The sequence below is a fragment of the Pyxicephalus adspersus genome, chromosome Z (genome assembly GCF_032062135.1).
Source record: "Pyxicephalus adspersus chromosome Z, UCB_Pads_2.0, whole genome shotgun sequence".
NCBI lineage: Eukaryota > Metazoa > Chordata > Amphibia > Anura > Pyxicephalidae > Pyxicephalus > Pyxicephalus adspersus.
This window is the reverse complement of record NC_092871.1, coordinates 89,740,260-89,762,998: the sequence shown is the minus strand read 5'-3', so window position 1 is coordinate 89,762,998 and position 22,739 is coordinate 89,740,260. Positions and strand designations below refer to the sequence as shown.

The 22,739-nt window shown below is 40.4% G+C and overlaps 1 protein-coding gene across 3 annotated transcripts; it reads right to left on the bottom strand.

The window, feature by feature from the left end:
• Positions 1-1,759: 1,759 nt before the first annotated feature.
• On the bottom strand, positions 1,760-21,615 carry LOC140343574 (BTB/POZ domain-containing protein KCTD12-like). 3 transcript variants are annotated; one of them, XM_072430287.1, is made up of 4 exons: positions 21,456-21,615; positions 16,998-17,882; positions 6,526-6,594; positions 1,760-5,227 (listed from the first exon to the last, which is right to left on the bottom strand). In XM_072430287.1, the coding sequence occupies exons 2-4, from the start codon at positions 17,842-17,844 to the stop codon at positions 4,764-4,766; spliced, it is 1,380 nt and encodes a 459-aa protein (XP_072286388.1). In that variant the 5' UTR covers positions 17,845-17,882; positions 21,456-21,615; the 3' UTR covers positions 1,760-4,763. The 3 variants fall into 3 exon arrangements, 2 of the variants coding, with proteins under 2 accessions (XP_072286388.1, XP_072286389.1); XR_011923372.1 differs by lacking the exons at positions 1,760-5,227; positions 6,526-6,594 and adding an exon at positions 14,817-15,872 and having other exon boundaries at positions 15,913-17,882; XM_072430288.1 differs by lacking the exons at positions 1,760-5,227; positions 6,526-6,594 and having other exon boundaries at positions 14,817-17,882.
• Between the last annotated feature and the right edge of the window lie 1,124 nt (positions 21,616-22,739).

Genomic DNA, 22,739 nt, shown 5'->3' with positions numbered 1-22,739 from the left:
AGGGAGTAGGCTTCAGCAAAGTAAACATGGCAGTTGTAGAGAAAAGTAATTGGAGTATAGAAGGGGTGGAGATTCTTGGGAGTATGTGTTAGTGGAGTAAGTCCCAGCAAATTAAATATGGTGGACACAGAGAAAGCTATAGGAATTCAGCTGTGGGGTGGAAATTCTTCCATTTATAGGTTGGGGGTAAGGTTCAGCAAAAGAATATGTGCGACTGTAGGGAAAGGTATGGGAGTATAGCTATGGGGTAGAGGATGGGCGTATGAGTTAATGGGGTAAGGTCTAAATAATAAATAATATTAAAGTATAAATAATATTAAATAATAATAAAGATGGCAGTTGTAAAGAAAGTAATGGGAGTACAGATCGGATAAAGGTTCCTGGGAGTAGAGGTTGAGGACAAGGTTTAGGAAAGTAAAGATGGTGGTTGTAGACAAAGATAATGGAAGTATAGATGGGGCGGAGGTTCTTGGTGGTACAGGTTGAGGTAAGGCCATGCAAAAGAAAGATGGTGGTTGTAGTGAAAGGTAATGGGAATATAGGTGTGGGGTGGAGGTTCTTTGGAGTACAGATTGGGGGTAAAGTCCAGCAAGTCCAGCAAGTAAACAGTTGTAGAGAAAGGGAATATAAAAGGGGTGGAGGTTGTTGGGGGTACAGGTGGTTGGTAAGGTTCAGCCCCCACTTCTATGGACTCATGAGCTTCAATGTATTCAACTTTTGTTCTGGAACTTAGGTAAAATATAATTTAATCATTTCACCAATAAATTTGGAAACATTTTAGCTGGAAAATCCTACACAATCATCCCTTGATGTAATCCTAATTTATAATACCCCCTTACCTGATTTGTATCGTGTACCAGTTCTTTTCATATGTGGCTTTACAATACACTCACATACATAGGATTCTAAGATTGCTCTGCCGTTTGCCAAAGATTTTTCAGCAATCAAAAAAATCCATCCTTTGCTGTGGTCTCAGCTTTACCTGGAAATATCCATTTATCATGTTATATTGATCAAAGCATAACTCACTCAAAACGTATTTACCATAACGGTGTAAAAGAACCTTTGTGTAGCTTACTGCAAAAATATCTACTAGATAACATAGCCAATAATTACTCTCAATCGGACCAAAATATGATCCAAAATACTGAAACAGATATAAACTTTTATCATAGGTGACTTTTAATAAAAGCAGAAACATTAACATGAGGGATAGGCTCATGGTAGTAATGTTAGGAGGGTCCAAGAAAGTGAAAGCAGATGAAAGAACAAGATCATGTAGGTAGAGGCAGGAAGGGGAGTGTTCATGGGAGGATAGGTAGTTGGAAGGTCCATGGGATCATAGGTGCAGGTAGAATGGGGGGCTCACTTATTCACCCCCCTCCTTACCACAGATGCCTAACTACTGAGATTCCCAAAAGTCATGATACCACCATTTGTTTGCTTACACTAGCCATAAGTCTACATTTTTGCCCATGTGTGAACATTACAACCCTATAGGCTTCTATGAGAATGGGTTCTGAGGCTGGAGGGAAGCAGGAATAAGCCCCACTGAAGTCTTGAACAATCAATTAGTCAAAAAAGGAATCTTGGAGAGCTGTAGGGTTCTCAGCCCCCTTGTGTGGCCAGGAGGAGTGGTGACAAGGCTTGGTGGTTAGGACTACTTACCTGTGTACCATAGGGGTAAGTAGGGTAAGTAGCCCTATACCTAGAAAACTAGTATTAGGAAACATAATCAATACCCACACCATACCTTGAATAAAATTCTTTATTTTATGTTTATCTTTGCAGGTTTTGGTAATGTTTAAAGGTGTTCCATGATGTAACATATGTCCATCTGGCCTCTCCAAAGAACCAACACACTGTAGAGGTATTGCTTGTGGAGAGCATGGGGGTCCCATATCTGCAATAGGGCAACTCCGGAAAAATAGGAGTTCTTTGTTGCCCATATATTGTGTTGGATTAAGATAAAACATTATTTACTTATATGTTCAATTAAAAGGCTGCAATCTAATTTATGTCAGTGAAATGAAAAACAATTCAGTAAGTTACTATTAAAACAATAAAATAAATTTTACTAATTTAAAATGATTTTAATCCCCAATATTTTTTCATACAGTTTAGGATATATCCTGTATCTTGAATAATTGAAACTCATGATATGTGTAGTCTAACATTTGAACACTGGGTGGCGCTGCAAAACACCAAGCTGGAAAGAATTGATACATTGTATACAGAGATGTGAAATTCATTTTATGTTGCTAAAGTTTTGAATCGTCCAAATCTTCTTATTTTGGTTAAATCTTTTAATTCAATTATGGAAGGTGCAAACAAAAATGCTGAATATGTATTTCAGGAAATAGCTACCGGTATATAAAATGTGTCGAAAGCTTAAAATGATTCTATTTTTTTCCTTTTTAGTCTGCTGAATGTATCAATAAAAGCTAAATTTAAGAATGAAAAAGAAGCTCCCCCTGCAGCCTGTTGCTGGATTTTGTTACGATCGCCAGGTGCAAACGAAAACTAATGCAGTCACCACCTAAGGGTTGGTAAGCTGCAATAGGTGACATCTCTGTTGGGTTTAGAAAAGCTTTAATTTAGCATTCTCTATGACAGTTCTGAAAATCACCCCAAAAATCTTTTGTAACAACAGGTTTCTTTCAGTATTGTGATGTATATGTAATGTTAAGCCATGCAGTGCCATCTGATACCATCATCTCTGTGCTGCAATCCTCATATAAAATCAGACTTGCAGCAAAATCCAGGTCACACAGGTGGGATGGGTTGTCTGCATGCTATGAAATATAAATTGGCTGCTGCTAAAACATAAACCATTTGTGTCTCAGAGATCACAGAGAGGTCAGCATGTCACAGCCCATTGGTGGAACTGTGAGAATCAGAACTAGGAATACAAAGTATCAGATGTTATCTTATTTCTAGCATGCTGTGTGTCACCCTTCCTGGAATTATTTCCCTCTCACAGAGATCACATGACTTCCCCTGCCATTGTCTTCATCTGCTTTTCATCCAGGAGGTCAGTGCCATTTTTATTCAGGCATCTACTGCTTGGACTGAGATGCCAGCTCAGCTATTATCCTAATCTAATAATATTATAAACAGTATTTATATAGCACCAACATATTACGCAGCGCTGTACATTACATAGGGGTTACACATGACAGACACAGGAGGAAGAGAGGACCCTGCCCCGCAGAGCTTACAATCTAGGAGGTGGGGACAGAGGGGCCCCTGATGACTGGAGATCTCATAACACTGAGGGCACGGCTGATATCAGGGAGCCAAAAATAAGAAAAAGCAGGGAGATATTCTGCAGGTCATCAGGTGCAGCTTCCTCTCCAGCAAGGAGAACAATGTGTGACACCATAGACAACCAATCAGAGCCTGAGATCATAATACACTACAGAAATACTGCGATGAGGGTACAAAAATAGGAGTGCCTAGGCACAGGAAGTCACCTGATATACAGCTTACAGAACAGGAGTGCCTAGGCACAGGAAGTCACCTGATATACAGCTATGAGGGTACAGAACAGGAGTGCCTAGGCACAGGAAGTCACCTGATATACAGCTATGAGGACACACAACAGGAGTGCCTAGGCACAGGAAGTCACCTGATATACAACTACCTTCCATGTAGGATTATTAATATAATGTACAGCTTCTCTCATATTTTAATTGTAACCAAAATCTTTATTTCAAAGACAATCCTTTACATAATATAAATGTAATACCACGTTATAAGAATAAATACAATCCGTAATACCAGTGGCTTCCATTAAACCAATAATATGAATGGATAGCCCTTTGTATAGACAATCACAAGGCCAAGTGACAGGGCCTCTTGAAAGTTTTCCTTTACCCATTGATATTTATTCCAGGTGTCCTCCTTAAGAAGTTGGAATTACCTGGTGCCCCCGGTTCTAGCGAAGCATGTGACCTTCTCCTCCTCCAGGTGCAGTGCTTAAGTCTATCCCTAAATCAGCAAAACCCAATGCAGCCAATCAGGAAGGGATAAAGGATCTAAAGATAGTATTGTCATCAAAATGAATTTGTTAACAATACTAAGAAGAAATGGATAATTGTGGGAACATGCCCCAAGTAAAAAAAAAAATGTAAATCAAAGTTAAAGTTTTGAAAGCTGAAGGCATTTTGGGAAAGCAAAGCTTGAAATGTAGTTGTCCAGTTATTCTACTAGATGGCGAAGAAGTGTATACACTTACAAGTAATATAGCATCTGAGCATGTGATGTTGATTTCATACAATGTTACAAATATTAATATTATTATTACTAATAATAATATTAATAATAAACAGTATTTTAATACCATAATACATACACAGCAATGTACAATGTTTCTATGTCTGAGATTGGCCTGGCTGCGCATGGTTCCACCTAGGATTAGCATTTATTCATGAATTAAATACAATTGTTACATTGTTTTTTATGTGATTGATCTCTAGCACAAGTTGTATTCACTGATAATGTATACACATCGCCATCATTACCACCTAGGGGGGCAAGAAATTTTAGTGACAATATCATCAGGGGCTTTGCATTTAACACCAAAATAGTTGGTGGCTAGGGATTTAAACTATTTTTTTTTCAATTATAAAATTGATCAAATTTAAGGGGATTTTTCTTGAATCTGGAAGTTCATCACAAGGGATTCCCTCTAACAGCTTCGAGTGAGACAAGTCCTTAGAAAACATTTACAAACTTTGCTGTGTGACAATCTAAATATCTCAGAGTTGGTATTTCGTGAGAAGTTCGTTCTGCCATTGCCTTTTCTTGTTGGGAAATTTGGGAATCTTAATTCTTCGAAATTCCTCGATGCACTTTATTAGCTCTCCCTCAAGCACCTTCTTCTCTTCATTGGGTTGGTTGGGCTCTGGACAACTCTCTATACCATTTTCCTGGGCTTTCTCTGGATCAGGTTTTTCATTTTCCAGGCTATTTACCTGGGGATTTTCCTGCAAAGAATGGGACAAGTCTAATGTGTTGGGTCGTGGTGGATTCTCCTCAAGTGGAGGAGGGAGGTCCGTCATAGGAGGAAGTTCTTCAGGTTCTGCGGGTGGAAGTCCGGTGGAAGTTGCAGTAGAATCGTGGCTGTCTAGGCTTGAGCTGGAAAGCTCGTTACCACTGTCTTGTTCTTGTTTTCTCATCATCATTGCTGTTGGGTCACCCAGTTCTACGCCAACAGGATTAGCTAGAGAAGAAATAAAGTATATAAAAATGTATATTGTTTAAAAAAATATATGGAACATGGACCTCCAAAACAAATTTACGTTCAAGTATTTGATTGTGCATTTCTAATTTTGAGTCACAGTTTGGTGAAGACCCTTTTCTGTTCCCCCATGACTGTGCCCCGGGGTACAAAGCCAGCTCCATAAAGACATGGGGTCACCAGTTTGGTGTGGAGGAACTCAAGTGTCCTGTACAGAGCCCTGACCTCATCCTACTGAACACCATTGGGATGAATTGGAATGGTGAGCCAGGTGTTTTCATCCACCATTACCTGACCTCAGCAATAGGGGGCAAATGCCCACCATCAGTACCTGACCTCACGAATAGGGGGCAAATCCCCACCATCAGTACCTGACCTCACCAATAGGGGGCAAATCCCCACCATCAGTACCTGACCTCACCAATACCAATAGGGGGCAAATCCCCACCATCAGTACCTGACCTCACCAATAGGGGGCAAATCCTACCATCAGTACCCGACCTCACCAATAGGAGGCAAGTCCTTAAGAAGAAGACCAGAGAATGTTATACGGGGCAATGCCATATTAATGGCTATGAATGATGGTATAGCCACAAAGTAAGTTCAACTCCCTATAAATATCCTTGGGAAAACAACTTCATATTAATGGTCATGAGTTTAGAATTGGGTGTACAACAAGCTCATATAGCCATATTAGTCAGGTGTCCACAAAAGTTTGTACATATATTGTATTAAAAATGTCATAATTGTCTACCAATTACAAGTGCCAGTGTAGAACATTGGCACTGCATCAGAGGTTACCAAAATCAATATTGAACCATGATTCCATCCACATCAGATTCCAGGACCATAAGTGAAGTAAGCATCTGCTAGGGGCTAGGTGGTTGCAAGGGCACCAATGTGGGGTTTACCCTGCTTGAATATTTCTGAACTGAACTACATATGGGCAGCAAGGCTCTACGTCCCAAACTATCCCCACCACTGTCATGCTAACTTTCTTGGCCCTTGGTTGGTGGGCATAGCATGGACAAGGAAGAAGCAATAAACTTGACTTCCCAGAAGACCCCACCTTGCACAATCCACTCAGAACAATGTGGGGCTAGGAATGCAGCTGTGTCCTGCATATAGCACCAAAATGGCCAGAAATGGGCCTGCTTCATTCCCTTTTAGATCCCAGTATGAAATCCTTCAAATAAATTAGCCAGCCAACATTTATCCAGCAGGGGTAGACAATAAAAGCTATCAGTTGGCAAATGCATTCATATTCGCTGCCTAGTTACCTGTATCTGAGGAAGGAGTAGGTAGGACTGCTGTCGGCATTCTCTGGCCAATATCTGGAGTTGCAGCTCCTATAATATCCAAAAGAAAAAAATAACACTTTATTAGCAACATAAAAGGAAAATCAGTAACGTAATCTGACATAGATGTCTGGCAGGGTACAGACCTGACTTTTCTCTGCTGAAGTTAGGAAAATCTTGCAGGTCTTGTCCCTCCCATGGTGGTCAGTGAAGGAGAAGCAGCAGAATAATGAGCTCACTTCCCAGTCACTCTGCTCTCTCCCTATTCCTTAAAGGCATATGAGCACTGCAACACAAATGGCTCACTTGTTTTGCTATGCCCTCTCTGAGTCTGGGCTCTGTTTTGCAGGGATTTCAGGAAGCTGAGACAAAAGATCCTGTGTATGGTCAAGAAAGTGTATGTTCATTTGTGCAGATTTAATGCTTAAAAAAATACCCATCCGGGTCTTCTAAAGGCAGCACAACCTTTGGCTCATTGGATGTCTAACATGATGGAATTCCATTGAGCAGATGGCTAATCACCATCATCAGCCAACACAGACTACTTGGTATGCAGGACAACAATGCAGGAAGCATTGCCAGCTGACCAAGAACATCTTTCCCAAATGTCGATTATAGATGTCCCATGAAATGGTAACTAAATATATTAATGTGGCCAAATGTTTTTGGAACAATTACCTTCCCCATTTTTATAATAAAGGATTCAGTAACATTGATACAATAGGCAGAGAGGAAAACCAACTTCCGGGCAATGTTATAGTGTTTGCATGAACGTTTATATATGGGGTTATGGCACGGTCCCCCTTTCTGTATATTCTAATGTTGTCTGTGGGGATTTGCCCCCTATTGGTAAGGTCAGGTACTGATAATGGGGATTTGCCCCTTGTTGGTGAGGTCAGGTACTTATGGTGGGGATTTTCCCCCTATTGGTGAGGTCAGGTACTGATGGTGGGCATTTGCCCCATATTGGTGAGGTTAGGTACTGATGGAGGGGTTTCCCCCCCTATTGTTGAGGTCAGGTACTGATGGTGGGGATTTGCCCCCAATTGGTGAGGTCAGGTTTTGATGGTGGGGATTTACCCCCTATTGGTGAGTTCAGGCATGGATGTTGGGGATTTCCCCCCTATTGGTGCGGTCAGGTACTGATGGTGGGGATTTGCCCCCCATAGGTGAGGTCAGGTACTGATGGTGGTTGAGAAGACCTGGCTCACCATTCCAATTCATCGCAAAGGTGTTCAGTAGGGTTGGGGTCAAGGCTCTGTGCAGGACACTCGAGTTCCTCCACACCAAACTGGTCCCCCCATGTCTTTATGGAGGGGGCTTTATACCCCGGGGTACAGTCATGGGGGAACAGAAAAGGGTCTTCACCAAACTGTGACCACAAGGCTGGAAGAGCACAATTGTCTACAATGTCTTTGTATGATAAAGTTAAGGACACTTGAACATAATTGTTGAGAAGAGGGTTCATGTACTTGGTCATATATAGTGTTGGATTGAGGGCACTAGGCAATTTTCTAGTTTTCTAATAAAACTACATTTATTTATATATTTTAAATTGAAGTCATTAGATTTGTTGAGAACAAGTGAGTTTGACGTGAAGTTAATACAAGATATCCAGGCCAGTGTTATGATCTGGGGTGTCTGTGGCAGCTCAGTTATAATCTGGGGTACCTGTGGGGGCAGTGGTATGATCTAGGGTACCTGTGGGTGCAGTGTTATAATTTGGGGTATATGAGGGGGCACTGTTATGATCTGGGGTATCTGTGGGGGCAGTGTTGAAACCTGGGGTGTGTGTGGGGGCAGTGTTATGATCTGGGGTACCTGTGGGAGCAGTGTGATGATCAGTATTGTGATCTGGGGTGCCTGTGCAGTGTTAGGATCTATGGTGCTTAGGGCAGTAATATGATCTGGGGTACCTGTGGGGGAAGTATTGTGATCTGAAGTAACTCTGGGGACAGTGTTATGATCTGGGGTACCTGTGGGGGCAGTTTTATGATCTGGGGTATCTGTGGGGGCAGTGTTATGATCTGGGGTGTCTGTGGGAGCAGTGTTATGATCTGGGGTGTCTGTGGGGAAAGTGTGATTTTATGGGGTACCTATGGGGAAAGTGTGATTATATGGGGTACCTGTGGGGGCAGGGTTATGATCTCCATGTGCCTGTACCCCATGGAGAATCTTTAGGATGTTCTGGAGAAGGCTTTATACAGCTCCGACTCTCCCATCATTATAACAAGGTCTTTGGGGGAATGAATGCAATGCTGGATGAAAATAAATGTTGTGACATTGAATTAGATTATCAACATGATAGCACAGGGAATGTGTGCTGTGATCAAAGCTAAAGGAGGTTCAGTGAAATCAGAGTTTGTGACAATATTTTGGCCAGGCACTGTATTGCCATTGCTGTCTGAGAATACATTGAACATTTCTTTATTGGCAAACCTTTGTCTTGCTATGTATTGAACCTTTTGTAAAATTTTATTTATATCACAGAGGTCTTATTTCGCTCTGCGCTTTTCTGTCCTTGACATCTGAAAAATATTTAACATGCCAACCGTTCCTCTGCCTAAAATGTTTCATATTTTAATTTGTTTAAAAGAAATGGATTTTCCTGCTAAAGGATTAATGGGGGATTAAGGATAATAGGTGAACATTAAACACCACGGCCCCCCTTATGTCGGAATCATTTTGTAAATAGATTTTCTTCTTTGCTCTAGAAAAAGTCAAATGTCATTGCAATGTATTATACATAGGAAGAACAGCGGGCAATAAAATCAGCTGGGCGCCAGACCTTTGTGTACAGCGGGGGACAGGACGCAAGCTCCATACTGTATGAGTACATCAATGAAATGATTTCCTAAGGCAGTTCATCCAGCCCGCTGCTTCTCCCAGCCTTAGATGATATGACACATTTGTAATATAGATTGTTGTCGCACATTCAGTAGGAAATTTGTTGTGCATAGGGAGGTTCTGAGCTAGAACTTCTCCTTCAAATATCAGTTCCATCGGATTTATAATCAGAGAATCTGAAACCAGTTGGCAAACCCCCATTTCCACCCTTTCAGGGAAGCTTTTTGTAATGGGGACGCCTAGGATCTATTTGGACCTGCAGAGACCTATTAGTACTCTTAAAGCATGGTTACCTATCATAACATCTTAAGCATTAAAATGTGTTGGATTGTCATGTCCACCATTTTCAAGATGGATCCCTTCACCTGCTCCCCCATCACAACAGATTGGAGAAAGGAATCACAGTGCTAAGTGGACAACCAGCCATCCAATATAGACATAGTCAGCAAAGGGCACCTGTTTGTGAATAATTGTTGGGCCCTGCCTCATGTCTTTAAGGGTCAGGTACTAATACTGACCCAATAAATATAGACTGAATGATAGATGCCAGTGATGATGTTGGGGTGATAATGTCACCAGGACCAGATCTATTCACTTAACTATTGTACAAAAATATTTAAAAAGGAAGGATCACCTTCATTATTTGAAACCTATAAAGAATATAACACAAGAAAAAAAAAGGAAATAAAATGTGCAAAACATCAAAATGAAAGACAGATTGCAAAGGAAAGTAAGGCAAACTCCCCAAAAATTTTAAATATATAAATAGCAAAAAGATCAGATCTGAGCATGTAGGCTCCTTAAAGGATGTCGCTGGTTTGGTAACTGGGGATAAAGACAAGGCAGATTTACTAAACAGTTTTTTTTAGCTCTGTGTACACGAAGGAAAATGGCAGAGCACAAGTCCAAATTCATAATAGCAATGTCACAATGGCTCAAAATTGATATGATTGAGAAACAGCTGGGAAAAATTAAGGTTGACAAAGCACCAGGACCTGATGGATTACATCCACGTGTCCTCAAAGAGCTGAGATCAGTCATTTCAAAGACATTATTTCTAATTTTTAGAGACTCTTTAGTCACTGGCAAGGTACCGATGGATTGGCGTAAGGCCAATGTGGTTCCTATCTTCAAAAAAGGGAGCAAAGTCATTACCAGGTAACTACAGACCGGTTAGTTTAACGTCCATAGTTGGAAAGGTCTTAGAGAGTTTGATAAAGAACCAAATAGAAGAGTTTCTGCTAGAAAATAATATTATAAGTGATAGTCAGCATGGCTTCAAGAGAGACAGAAGTTGTCAAACAAATTTCCTCTCTTTTTATGAGGAAGTAAGTAAACAGGTAGACAGTGGAGTAGCAGTTGATATAGTGTACTTGGACTTTGCTAAAGCATGTGACACTGTACCCCACAGACGGTTAATATGCAAGTTAGGGGCAATAGGTTTAGAAAAGTCAATCTGTAAATGGATAGAGAACTGGCTTAAAGATCGCATCCAGAGAATTGTAATGAATGATTCATACTCTGAATGGTGTAAGGGTATTAGTGGTGTACCCCAGGGTTCAGTGTTGGGACCATTACTGTGTAACATCTTTATAAATGATATAGAGTTTGGGATTTCTGTGTTTGCAGATGACACCAAACTATGTAATGGAATTAAGTCCATACAGGATGTCTATAATCTACAAGCAGACCTGGATGTACTGTGTGATTGGGCAGCCAAGTGGCAAATGACATTTAATATAGATAAAAGTTATGCACTTGGGGGTAACAACATGCATGCTTCATACTGTCTAGGGGGAATACATTTGGGGGGGTCAGAAATGGAGACGGATCTGGGGGTTCTGGTAGATCATAGACTTAATAACAGCATGCAATGCCAAGCTGCAATATCTAAAGCTAGTAAAGTACTTTCTTGTAATAAAAGAGGAATAGACTGCAGAGATGGAGACATAATCCTGTACAAAGCATTGGTCACACCACATCTGGAATATGCAGTCCAGTTTTGGGCCCCAGTTCACAAAAAGGACATTGTGGGATTGGAGAGAGTGCAGAGAAGGGCAACTAAACTAATAAAAGGAATGGAGGAGCTCCGCTATGAGGAGAGATTAGCTGAACTGAATGTATTCTCCCTTGGGAAGAGACGTATAAGGGGGGATATGATCACCCTGTATAAATATATAAACGGTCCATATAGAGAACTCCCTTCCCCATTCTTCACTGTAATGTCATTACAAAGCACAAGGGGGCACTCTTTGTGTCTGGAGGAAAAGAAGTTTAATCTCCGGATAAGGAAGGGATTCTTCACTGTAAGGTCTGTGAAAATGTGGAATCGGCTCCCTCAGGAAGGAGTTTCAGCAACTACTATAGATTGCTTTAAGAAAAAGCTGGATGATTTCTAGAAGCACAGAATATAACTGGAGATTAAGGATTTAAAGTAAAGATAACAGAGACTGCTGATCCAGGGAACATCTGATTGCCTCATGGGATCAGGAAGGAATTTTTTCCCCTGTTGAAGCACATTGTACCCGGGGATTTTTGGCTTCCTCTGGACCAACTATGTCCTATAGGGTTTTATATCTGGGATATGTTTATTTCTCTAGTGGTGAACTTAATGGACTTTTTTCCTTGCTGCAGCCCAGCCAACATTGGCATTAGTAACACCAAAATTCCCCTTCCCTCTAAAAATAACACCTCTTAGGTCATAATCATATGACGGCACTCCTGATGATCTGATGCTCCTGGTCATTGTTTTCTATTCATATGAATGCATATTGCAATACATTGTTATACAATGGCCCTATGGTCCACCCAAAACCCAATGGGAATCTACTTGAAGATTTCAACTCCCAGGCTCAGATCATGATTGTTACATGCCAAGGTTTAGTCTTGTGTCCATTACTCTAAGAAATAGTGAAGTTTGGCTGCATCTCTTCCACAGCAGCTAGGGGATTGTGTACATTATTTTCAATCCAATTGTTTTTTTTGTAGAAGTGATCACTTTTACATATAGAGGGGAGTAACACCACTGTCCTGACCCAAATGTGTTCCAGGCCTATTTGTCCCCAGGGTCACCATTGAGGGGACCCAGGGGTACTTCTGCATGGGGCCTGATCAGAGCAGCTTGACTTTTACAATGCTGGAACTTTTAAACATGGAGGAGAAGGGCTCAAGAAATTTACTTTGTATGGGGCCAGATATTTTTGGTGGTCCTGTCTGTCTCTCTTGGATGCTTGGAACATTCTGGGTGCCAGAATGGACAATGGTGGGTAATCTTTGCTGCAAAGTATGGACTTGAAAGTGCCGATCTCTAAGCACAAGTTTAGAGATATCAAAGACCGGTCATACAGACCAGGGTGCACAATCTAAGCTTCATGGGTTTGAAAGGAGCAGAGAAGTGCCATTTGAATTCCAATAGACTTCTTATGTGTCCTTAAGGAGAACCTGCCACTTGTACAGTGCTATCATATAGGGGCTAATAAACCCTCTATGTAATAACAATAGCATTGTTCCAAAAAAATAAAATAGGAAATAATAATTTAAAATAAATAAACCCCATTCCCCAAAGTCTCCCAAATCATGTACATGCACACAGAAATGCAAATGTACTACTCCAGCGTGTATGCATGCAAACGGGACAACTGTGGCACACATACTGTACAATTCATCAAGTATGTCAGAGTGAGAGCTGAAATTCCAGGGCCATAGTTCATGTTTGATTCTATGCTGCCACACCATAACTGCTGGTAAACCCTCGTCTTTTGGGTACCATAGCTTAATTCTCTCTATTTAATGTGCACAGGCATTTTAAAGGTTGGCACGCCTGGTATCTATTTACTTGATGCAAACTCATCTTACCTAATATTTTAATATTTAATATTAAAATTGGACGTTCTGTTGTATGTGTGTGAGCTAAAACTCATTTTGTGTATTTTTTACTAATCATTTGGGTTAAAAAATCAGTTTTGCTAATATCGCATTGCAACTGACATTTTTTTCTTTTGTTACCAAAAAGTCCCCTTGTGTAAAAGAGATGACAGGTCTGCTTTGTTTTAACAACTAGCCACAAGTGGAGACTAAGGACACAACCAACTCTCCCCTCCTCCCGAACCCAATCTCCTTTCCCTGGGCACTCCGCACTGACCTTGAACACAAAAGTGCCATGGACTGAACATTTTGGCTCCGCTGGCTGCAAACAGCTGCAGCCACCCTAAAGCTGGTGTAACCTTTTGAGTGCCATGATATATTTTATACAGCAGAGGGTATTGTGGAGGAGTAGATGCAGTCCTAATATTTGGTATAGGTCCTTGGCCATTAACCTGCATTGTTGAATCTGGGATTTATCATGTAGCCACAAAGGTTGCATGGGTGATTTTTGCAACTAGGCCCCTTATTCCAAGGGTTCTGAAGGGCCCTTCTTCATGACCACTGTCTGCTGCCCATGTCATTTACATTTATTAACCCTACCTACCTCTAATCTGTCTATAGAGTCAAAGTGCCTACTATTAAGGAAAATGTGTACTAATGAGGTGCTGCCACTGATAACACTTGCATGGCAAATACCATCTGCTCCTTGGACATGCCCCTTCCATCTCATTTCCCCAGGAAAACTCCATCCACCCCTTCTGTGCATGGGCAGTCTTAGCAAGGGGCAATTTGCTGCGCAGACTCGGGAGTCAGTTAAAAAAGGCAGTGGGTGCACCATGGCTTCCCTAACTTGGGGTTTAAGGCTACCCACAATGTATGGTCGTTGCAGAAATGGCCAATTTTGGGCCCTTGTGCAGAACTGACTTGAGGCCTCCTTACAGAACTGACTGCGGGGGCACTTATTGGCCTAGGAGGGTTCAGGGCCTTTGAGCAATGGCACACTTTGCAATTCCCTATGTCAGCCCCTGGGCCCAGAGCCCTCATGCAATGGCACACTTTGTAATTCCTTATGTTCGCCTCCCGGTGGATCACTGCATTGTAAATAAAACCCATTGCTTGTTTGTCAGCAGGGATCAATAGGAAATTGGGAGACGCCAAACCTGTCTCCACTGAGAGCCCTAATTCCAAGCTCACCTGTACAATATGTATTCCTGTGTTTTCCTGTATTAATATAAACTATTGTGTAAATGTATGTTTGTAGATTTAGTTATAGTGGGCATGGAGACATCTGTTCCAGCATAAGAAGATATTTTCTCTGTTTCAAGAAGAGCAAAGAAATGGGGGCAGAACCTAACAAAATGTGCTGACCCATCTCCTCCGCCCCTCCCTTTATCTTACTACATAACCTGTAGAGGCCTAAAGAAGTGATTTAAGTAAAAAATGAAAAATCTATATTTTCTTGGATTTATCTTGTGCCTGGTGATCCAATTGATCTGAATGAGACTGAATTTATCATCAGGTATATGACATTTGGCTTTTTCACAAAGGTATTGGCTGGACTTTTCTTCTGCATCATCGGAAAAATAGATTTATTACACATTTTTTACATAAAAGTCATGACTCAATATGCTGCAGGGGCACACAAAGTACCTTCAAATGTGTTTTAGACATGTTCAAGTGATCACTCAGTTGATGGTATTGTATGTCTTTAAAAACTCCATAAGCACTACTTACACCATGACTTAAAGAATGTGTGTGTGTAGGTGTATATAAAACCTAGCAGTGAACTTGTTAAATGTATTTTATATAGTTGAAAAGTACAAAAAACCCTATTAATTCTACCAGAACAACAGTGGCCTGATTACTTTGTTTGTTCTTTGTGTATTGCCTCTATAAAATACATTGTTCCCGATTCTCTATAGAACCCAATGGTATGGAGAAGAAGAGTGGGGACTTGGTTCTTGCACACTTCTTGTCCCAGAATAAAAATGTTGCTCTTCCAGCATCTTCTGTGCATTGTCACCCTTGGACATAAAGTGTGTCTCTGTCAGTATTACGGGGTGAAAAAAAAGAAAAAGGGCTGAAAAAAAGAAACATAATGCAGCCACCATATGTGCCAATGATGGAATATGAGTAAGGTCTGATTGATTTTAAAATGTATTTGTTGTACACATAAAACCAGAAACAACCAGTTAAAAGGCAAATAATGATTATTTCATTTCAAAACAGAAGACTATAGAAGTAAAGAAAATTCCAATTTTAAAAAAGTATACTATATGACATCTGATCATCACACCTTCCTGTATGGCCAAATGTTTGTGAACAGCCTCCAAATGATGGAGTTCAGATGTTCCCAATGAAGGATCCTGGTAATCCTTTATCATTGAAGACAATTGTGCTCTTCCAGCCTTGTGGTCACAGTTTGGTGAAGACCCTTTTCTGTTCCTCCATGACTGTACCCCGGAGTACAAAGCCCCCTCCATAAAGACATGGGGTCACCAGTTTGGTGTGGAGGAACTCAAGTGTCCTGCACAGAGCCCTGATCTCATCCTACTGAACACCTTTGGGGAGAATTGGAATGGTGAGCCAGGTCTTCTCACCCAACATTAGTACCTGACCTCACCAATAGGGGGCAAATCCCCACCATCAGTACCTGACCTCACCAATAGGGGGCAAATCCCCACCATCAATACCTGAACTCACCAATAGGGGGCAAATGCCCACCATCAGTACCTCACCTCACCAATAGGGGGCAAATCCTCACCATCAGTACCTCACCTCACCAATAGGGGGCAAATCCTCACCATCAGTACCTGACCTCATCAATAGGAAGCAAATCCCCACCATCAGTACCTGACCTCACCAGTAGGGGGAAAATCCCCAACACCTTTACCAGAAAAGTAAAGAATGTTCTAACTGCAAAAGGAGAACCAACGCCATAAAAATATCCATGGTTTCGGAATGGGAAGCCCAACAAGCTCAGAGAGGTGCGCTAGTCAGATGTCCACCAGTGTTTGGCTATACAATGTACATCAATAAAGATCCATCTCCACTAACCCTAATTCACTCAAATTGGTAGTTGAACACCTTACAAGCTAATGACTACATTTAGAAACCCAACTTGAATAAAGACAATGGCCTGGAATTCATAAGCACAGAACTAATCATATGGAAGGTTGACCCACCTAAGAATTTGAGGTTGGGGTTTTCATAGCTATACACTTGCTTCTGCTTTAAAAGTGTAATCTATTATTCATATAATGTATTATTCACACGTTATTCATATATGTAGCTGTTACCTCTAGGATGGCAGCTCACCCTGGTCTATATATGTTCATAGTTCCAATGTTCTATTATTCTATATTATGGTGATAGAACACACGATTATAGAGGGCGGCTTTACTTTTCCTCTACAATTAAATAGCAAGTTGTACATAAATAACAGATATTCACAATACCAAAAAAAGGGAAAGACTGGGACCTGGGGAATGACACATTGCAAGGTTTGGGGGACTTCTTTTTATCGAAGCTGAGGATGAAATCCATAGGGAGTATCTAAAGGGTAACAAAGTCAATGGGAAAATGAAGTCAGGATAGGAAGATTGGGATACCTTGCTTGTGGCAAGAGCTGGGACACTAAACAAAGGCTGGTGTGGAATCTAGACATGGTTCACTGCAGGAAAAAAATGGGCAAGGGGAAAAGTCTACTTTTGTTTCTTTGACTATTTGGTTTCATCACTCACGGTAAAAAACATATTCGGTGTAAGATGTCCAGATCTTGTCATCTGTTAGGTCGTGAGCAAAGGAGCATGTTCCAGTAGAGTTACACGCCACCATATGAAATCCAGCATCTGCCAACCTATCAAAGGCTTGTTCCAGAAAGGTAAATTTCAGATAGTACCTAGAGGTATATCTTTCGGGGGGTCGATCTGGATCCCGGCTTTCGTTTAATGTATCTCCAAAGACTTCTTTAGCCAGTGATGTCTTTCCACAGACCATTATTCTCGCCACTCTTCTGAATTTGGCATCTGTTTGACTGTCTCTTCCCAAAGTGTAGGAGCCACGGTAGCCTAGAGTTATGAATCCGGACCGATGAAGGTCTGAAATGGATTGGTTCCCTGTTGCAAGAAGAGCATCAAAAGGCGTTAGGTTTCTGCCAACTTCAATACCGGGAGACTGATCTTCTGAATCACTCTGGAAGGTGTCCTCACCGGTGGAGTTTTGCTTACTGATTTTTGGTGCTAAAATTTTGACTAATTCTGGGAGCCTGAAATATTCAGCCTCCCGCTGCAATCTGCTTCTTTCTGGAAAATGTTCTGGAAGCACTAGTTGTTGGTCCCTCAAATAGTCCAAGATGTATCGGAAGAGGAATCCATCGCGGTCTAAAAAAAAGCGCCCCTTGCTATCCCTGGCCAGGAGGCGAACATTTTTTTGTGAAAACATTTCCCATAGGAGGGAACCAGGAATGCTGATCAAAGTGGGGAATCGGGTGATGTAGACTTGACCACCGACATTAAGTTCTATGATATCTGGAAATGGGGAGATGTCGTCTCCTTCTTTGATGCAGCTTGAGTTATTTGCAAGAGCCATTTTTCTTTTAATATGATACCTTCCGAAGACCACAAAAACTGTTAGATTGAAAAAGAGAAAAAGACATGTTAGGTTAGAAACATGGAATCCTTAAGCAGATCTACACCTTAACCTGCAGCTTCCTTCAACTATTATTCTCTACATACATTGACTCCAGGGTTAACTGCACTGAACAATGGACAATGGCTTCTCAATAATTGTTGTAGTCTCTGTCATAGCTGTATGTGTGCGTGGAATACAATTGGTAAATTTCAGAAATATCGGGTAAATTACCACATTAAAAAAAATACTGATTGATACCATGTCAACACTGATGGCTCTTTTTCCACTGAAGCAGTTATTGATTGACAAATGCAACTGCTGCTTTTAGGCTAAACCTCTTGGTTTCAGTGATAATAAGGTAATCACATACTAATAAGACATTTGTGGGCTTCCATTTTTGGGGAAGACCCTTTTCTGTTCCCCTATGACTATACTACAATACTAAAGACATGGGATCACTAGTTTGATATGAAGGAGCCCTGACCTCAAGCCTACTGGACACCTTTGGGATGAATTGGAATGGTGAGCCAGGTCTTGTCACCCAACATCACACCAACATATATGGCCAAATGTACGGAGGACACCTCCCTAAATGATGGGGTTCAGGTGTCCCCAGTGAAGGATCCTGGTAATCCCCCATCATACAAAGACATTGTAGACCATTGGGCTCCTCTATCCTTGTGGTCACAGTTTGGTGAAGACCCTTTTCTGTTCCCCCATGACTGTGCCCCGGGGTACAAAGCCAGCTCCATAAAGACATGGGGTCACCAGTTTGGTGTGGAGGAACTCGAGTGTCCTGCACGGAGCCCTGACCTCATCCCTACTGAACACCTTTGGGATGAATTGGAATGGTGAGCCAGGTCTTCTCACCTGAACATCACATCTTCCTATAAGGCCATATGTATGGAGGACACCTCCCCAAAAGATGGAGACCAGATGTCTCTACTGACATGGAGTCACCAGTTTGGTGAGGAGGAACTGGAGTGTCCTGCACAGAGCCCTGACCTCAACCCTACTGAACACCTTTGTGATGAATTGGAATGGTGAGCCAGGTCTTCTCATCCCACAATCAATGTCATGTCATCGTCAATGTTCAACCTTTTTTGCTTTGGGTTTGGATTGACTTTGACACAAACATGAAACCAACCACCAAGCCTATCAAGAATACAAATCTTAGAAAAATTTAGATTTTTGGAATCTCGTCTACATAAAATGCAACATAAACAGTAATGATGGGGAATTAGTAGCTGTGGCTTAAACTGTGAGCGCTGGCGATTAGCAGAATTGCTTTCCCTGTAATCCGTTTTGATAGCTCTAACGAGGTCTATAAATAGTTAAACAGGCAGAAGGGGACCAGGAAAACAGTGGGATAAGAACAGGGGATGCAGTGCACAGGAAGGAATAAAGGAGTCATTAAAGGGACAAACACTGCACTATAGGACGGGCCGTGATCAGGACGCATCAAGTTGGAAATGTAAAAAAAAAAAAAAAATTCAGTAACTGAATATATGTCATAGAGACGCCACATACATTAATGGCCAGGATATCTTTTTATTAGGCCAGTTGTTTGAAGCAGGAAGATTAGCAAATTCATATTTATAACATTAATAAAAATCAGTTACATAGTTATGTTAAAAATAACATAAATCCATCATGTTCACCCCCTAGGGAAATAAACATATCCCAGATATAAAACCCTATACGACATAGCTGATCCAGAGGAAGGCAAAAAAAATCCCCTGGTACAATTTGCTTCAACAGGGGAAAAAAATTCCTTCCTGATTCCATGAGACAATCAGATGTACTATACTATATATTCTATATGTCCAGTAAATGATTCTTCAAAAGAAAATGTTTGGTGATCGTCAGATTCACTGCTTTATAAATAGACCCCAATGTTTCATTTTTTTTTCGATTTAGATAATCTTATTCAAACCAATTTAAAATTATTTCAAGATGCAGGAGGAGTTATGTTTGTCTTTACTTTTAGTAACAATTTTATACTACTTTTATTTATTTTATATATATATATATGTATATGTGTGGTCTTGGTTCAGCTTAAAGCACTTTTATATATTACATGTACTAAGTAACCCACTATTTTTTCAACCTCTTTAACATGAGTTATCAATTGAAATAACTTTCAGGTCTTCAGGAAACCCTTTCTATAAATAATATAACCATATATGTCAGTATATTAGTATGGTGGTCAGTGGGAAAAATGTCACCCGTACAGATAGCCAAAAACATCATTGGGATCACTTACACTGACCTGAGAGACACAAATTGCTCATTGCACCCCCAGCAACCTCTGGAGGAACCCTGGATGGGAAACACTGGTGTAACATATTATATCAAGTTATTATGTTTATTGTATTAATACATTTTATTTTATTCCATGTACTTATATTACATAAACAAACTTAGATCATTTCATTTTGGTTCCCCTTGTGTTTGTGTGGGTTTCTTCCGGTTTCCTCCCACATTCCAAAAACATACAGTTAGGTAAATTGGCTTCTTCCAAAACATTGACCTTCTATTGTATTTAGGACATATGACTATGGGAAGGACATTAGACTGTGAGCTCCTATGGGGGACAGCTAGTCACATGACTATGGACTTTGTACAGCGCTGCGTAATATGATGGCGCTATATAAATACTGTGTAATAATAATATTTAAAATCATATATATATATATTACATTATGCACATTTACAATGTCACAAATAATAATAACAATAATAATGATAATAATCAAAAGACGTACATGACCTAAAATCAGATTATCTAAACACATACAAAATAGATAATAAAAAAAAGTAAATTATTATTACTTTCGGGCTTTTTAGTGTCCACATGATCTGGTCTTAAGTCAATTCTATACTATGTATTAATGTATTAATGAATATTATTTGTGACATTATAAATTTAATATAAAGAAGTGACTTAAGATCAGATCATCTGGACACATACCAATAAGAAATGAATGAATTATGAATAATCATTTACTTTTCTTAATATCTATTTTTTAATTGATGATCTGATCTTGGGTTACTCCTTTATATAACAGCTATTATTATTATTTGTTATTAACAATCAAAAGTATAATGATATATTATTACGTCAACGACAATATATTATCTTGCGTTTTTAAATATAATATATTTACACATTTAAAAAAAATAACAGTTAACTTGAGGATCTAAATGCTCTAAATAATCTGACCATCCAAATAAAAACAATCTCTATGCCTTTTGCAGAAACCGTCAATCCTTCTGGCCTACAATGTCTGACAATTGGTCGGATTTTTCATGCTATGAATGTTATTATTTACAAAACTTGTTATCTCTGAAAAAGAAGAAGAAGAGAGACTGGCGGTGTGTCATGTTACAGGGACTCAATAATTCTGCATCTCTGTTCATTTTCCTTATTCAGTAAAACATAATGAGAATTACATCAACCGACTGAGCACTTCCCTCTGAAAGGTTCTCCCCATCACACAATAATAAATCCCCGGAGGCTGCAGACGCTTCTCCATTACAAGAAAATAACCCGCAAGCCCATCTACCTGTCTTATCCGCCTTGTGTGGCCGCAAATCCAGCAGATTGTGCGTTTGTTAGTCCAACATTCTCCGTCCCCTTCGCTTTTCTTTGGTAGCAATAAAGGAGATTTAATTTTGCCGAGCACTGAGCAGGGAGACACTCCCCTTCTGCTCAACGTGTGTCTGTGCGTGTGTGAATGTGTGTGTGGTGAATGTGTGTGTGGTGAATGTCATTGTAAATGCGTGTCAGCTTTAAGGGAAATCCTGCAACATAAGGTAACGTATCCATGGAATATTTAGGATAGAAGCACTGGCACTGCAGGATGAATACCATGAATACTAAATGTGCAATTTTATATTTCCTTTTTATAATAATACATAGGAGTATTAGTTCTAGATATTGCAATACTGCAGCTAATAGGAAGATATTTTTGTAATGTTTTCACCTAAGATTCACACAGCCTGTACTCAAGGTTCACTGAATAAATAGAATGTGTGAATAGGAGGCAATTTTCCTATAACCTGACAAATTAGGAGATATTCTGTCCATTGACCACCAATGTAAAGGGTATTTTTCATAATGATACCGGAAGTATGATTCTTTTTTTACAACTGCCGCCAATGTAAGGAGCATTCTTCAGAGTGACCACCGACGTGAAGGTGAATTATTTCCATTGGCATGTGCTACTCGATTTTCATACAAGAGGACAATTCTCAGCTGATGGTGAATGAAAGGGTGAATTAACCACAATAAATAGGGGCTTCTCTGCACTCCCACCAGTGAGTTTGTAGTCACTTCCACCAATAAAAGGGAGCCCTTCTCTACTGGCCACCGATAAAAGAGGTTCCTTCTTCCACTAAGAAGCAAAGGAGATTCATGTCCCCTGACCACCAATGAAAAGAAGGTCTTCTTTCCATTGGCCACCACCAAGAAGGAGAACTTCTCTACTGGCCAGAAATTTAAGGAGCTCCTTCCCCCATTTCCACCGCCATCAGGGAGAACTTCTCCAATGACCAGCAATGTGGGAATGTTTGTCTGTATTGACCATTAGTGCAAGGGAATACTCGACTGGCCAGCTAGGTAAGCGGGTACATCGTATCTTCCCTGACCACCAATAAATGGAGGCATTTTCCATTGACTTCTAATGTAAGGAGTGACCACTGAAGTAAGGAGAACTTCTCTTTTGACCATCAAAATAAGTTTTACAGTTTTCAAGTTTCTGCTCCGTGTGTCACTCTACCTACATCACATTTCTTTTACATTGATGTAATATTATAACTACAACTCTATTGATTGTGATCATTTTGAA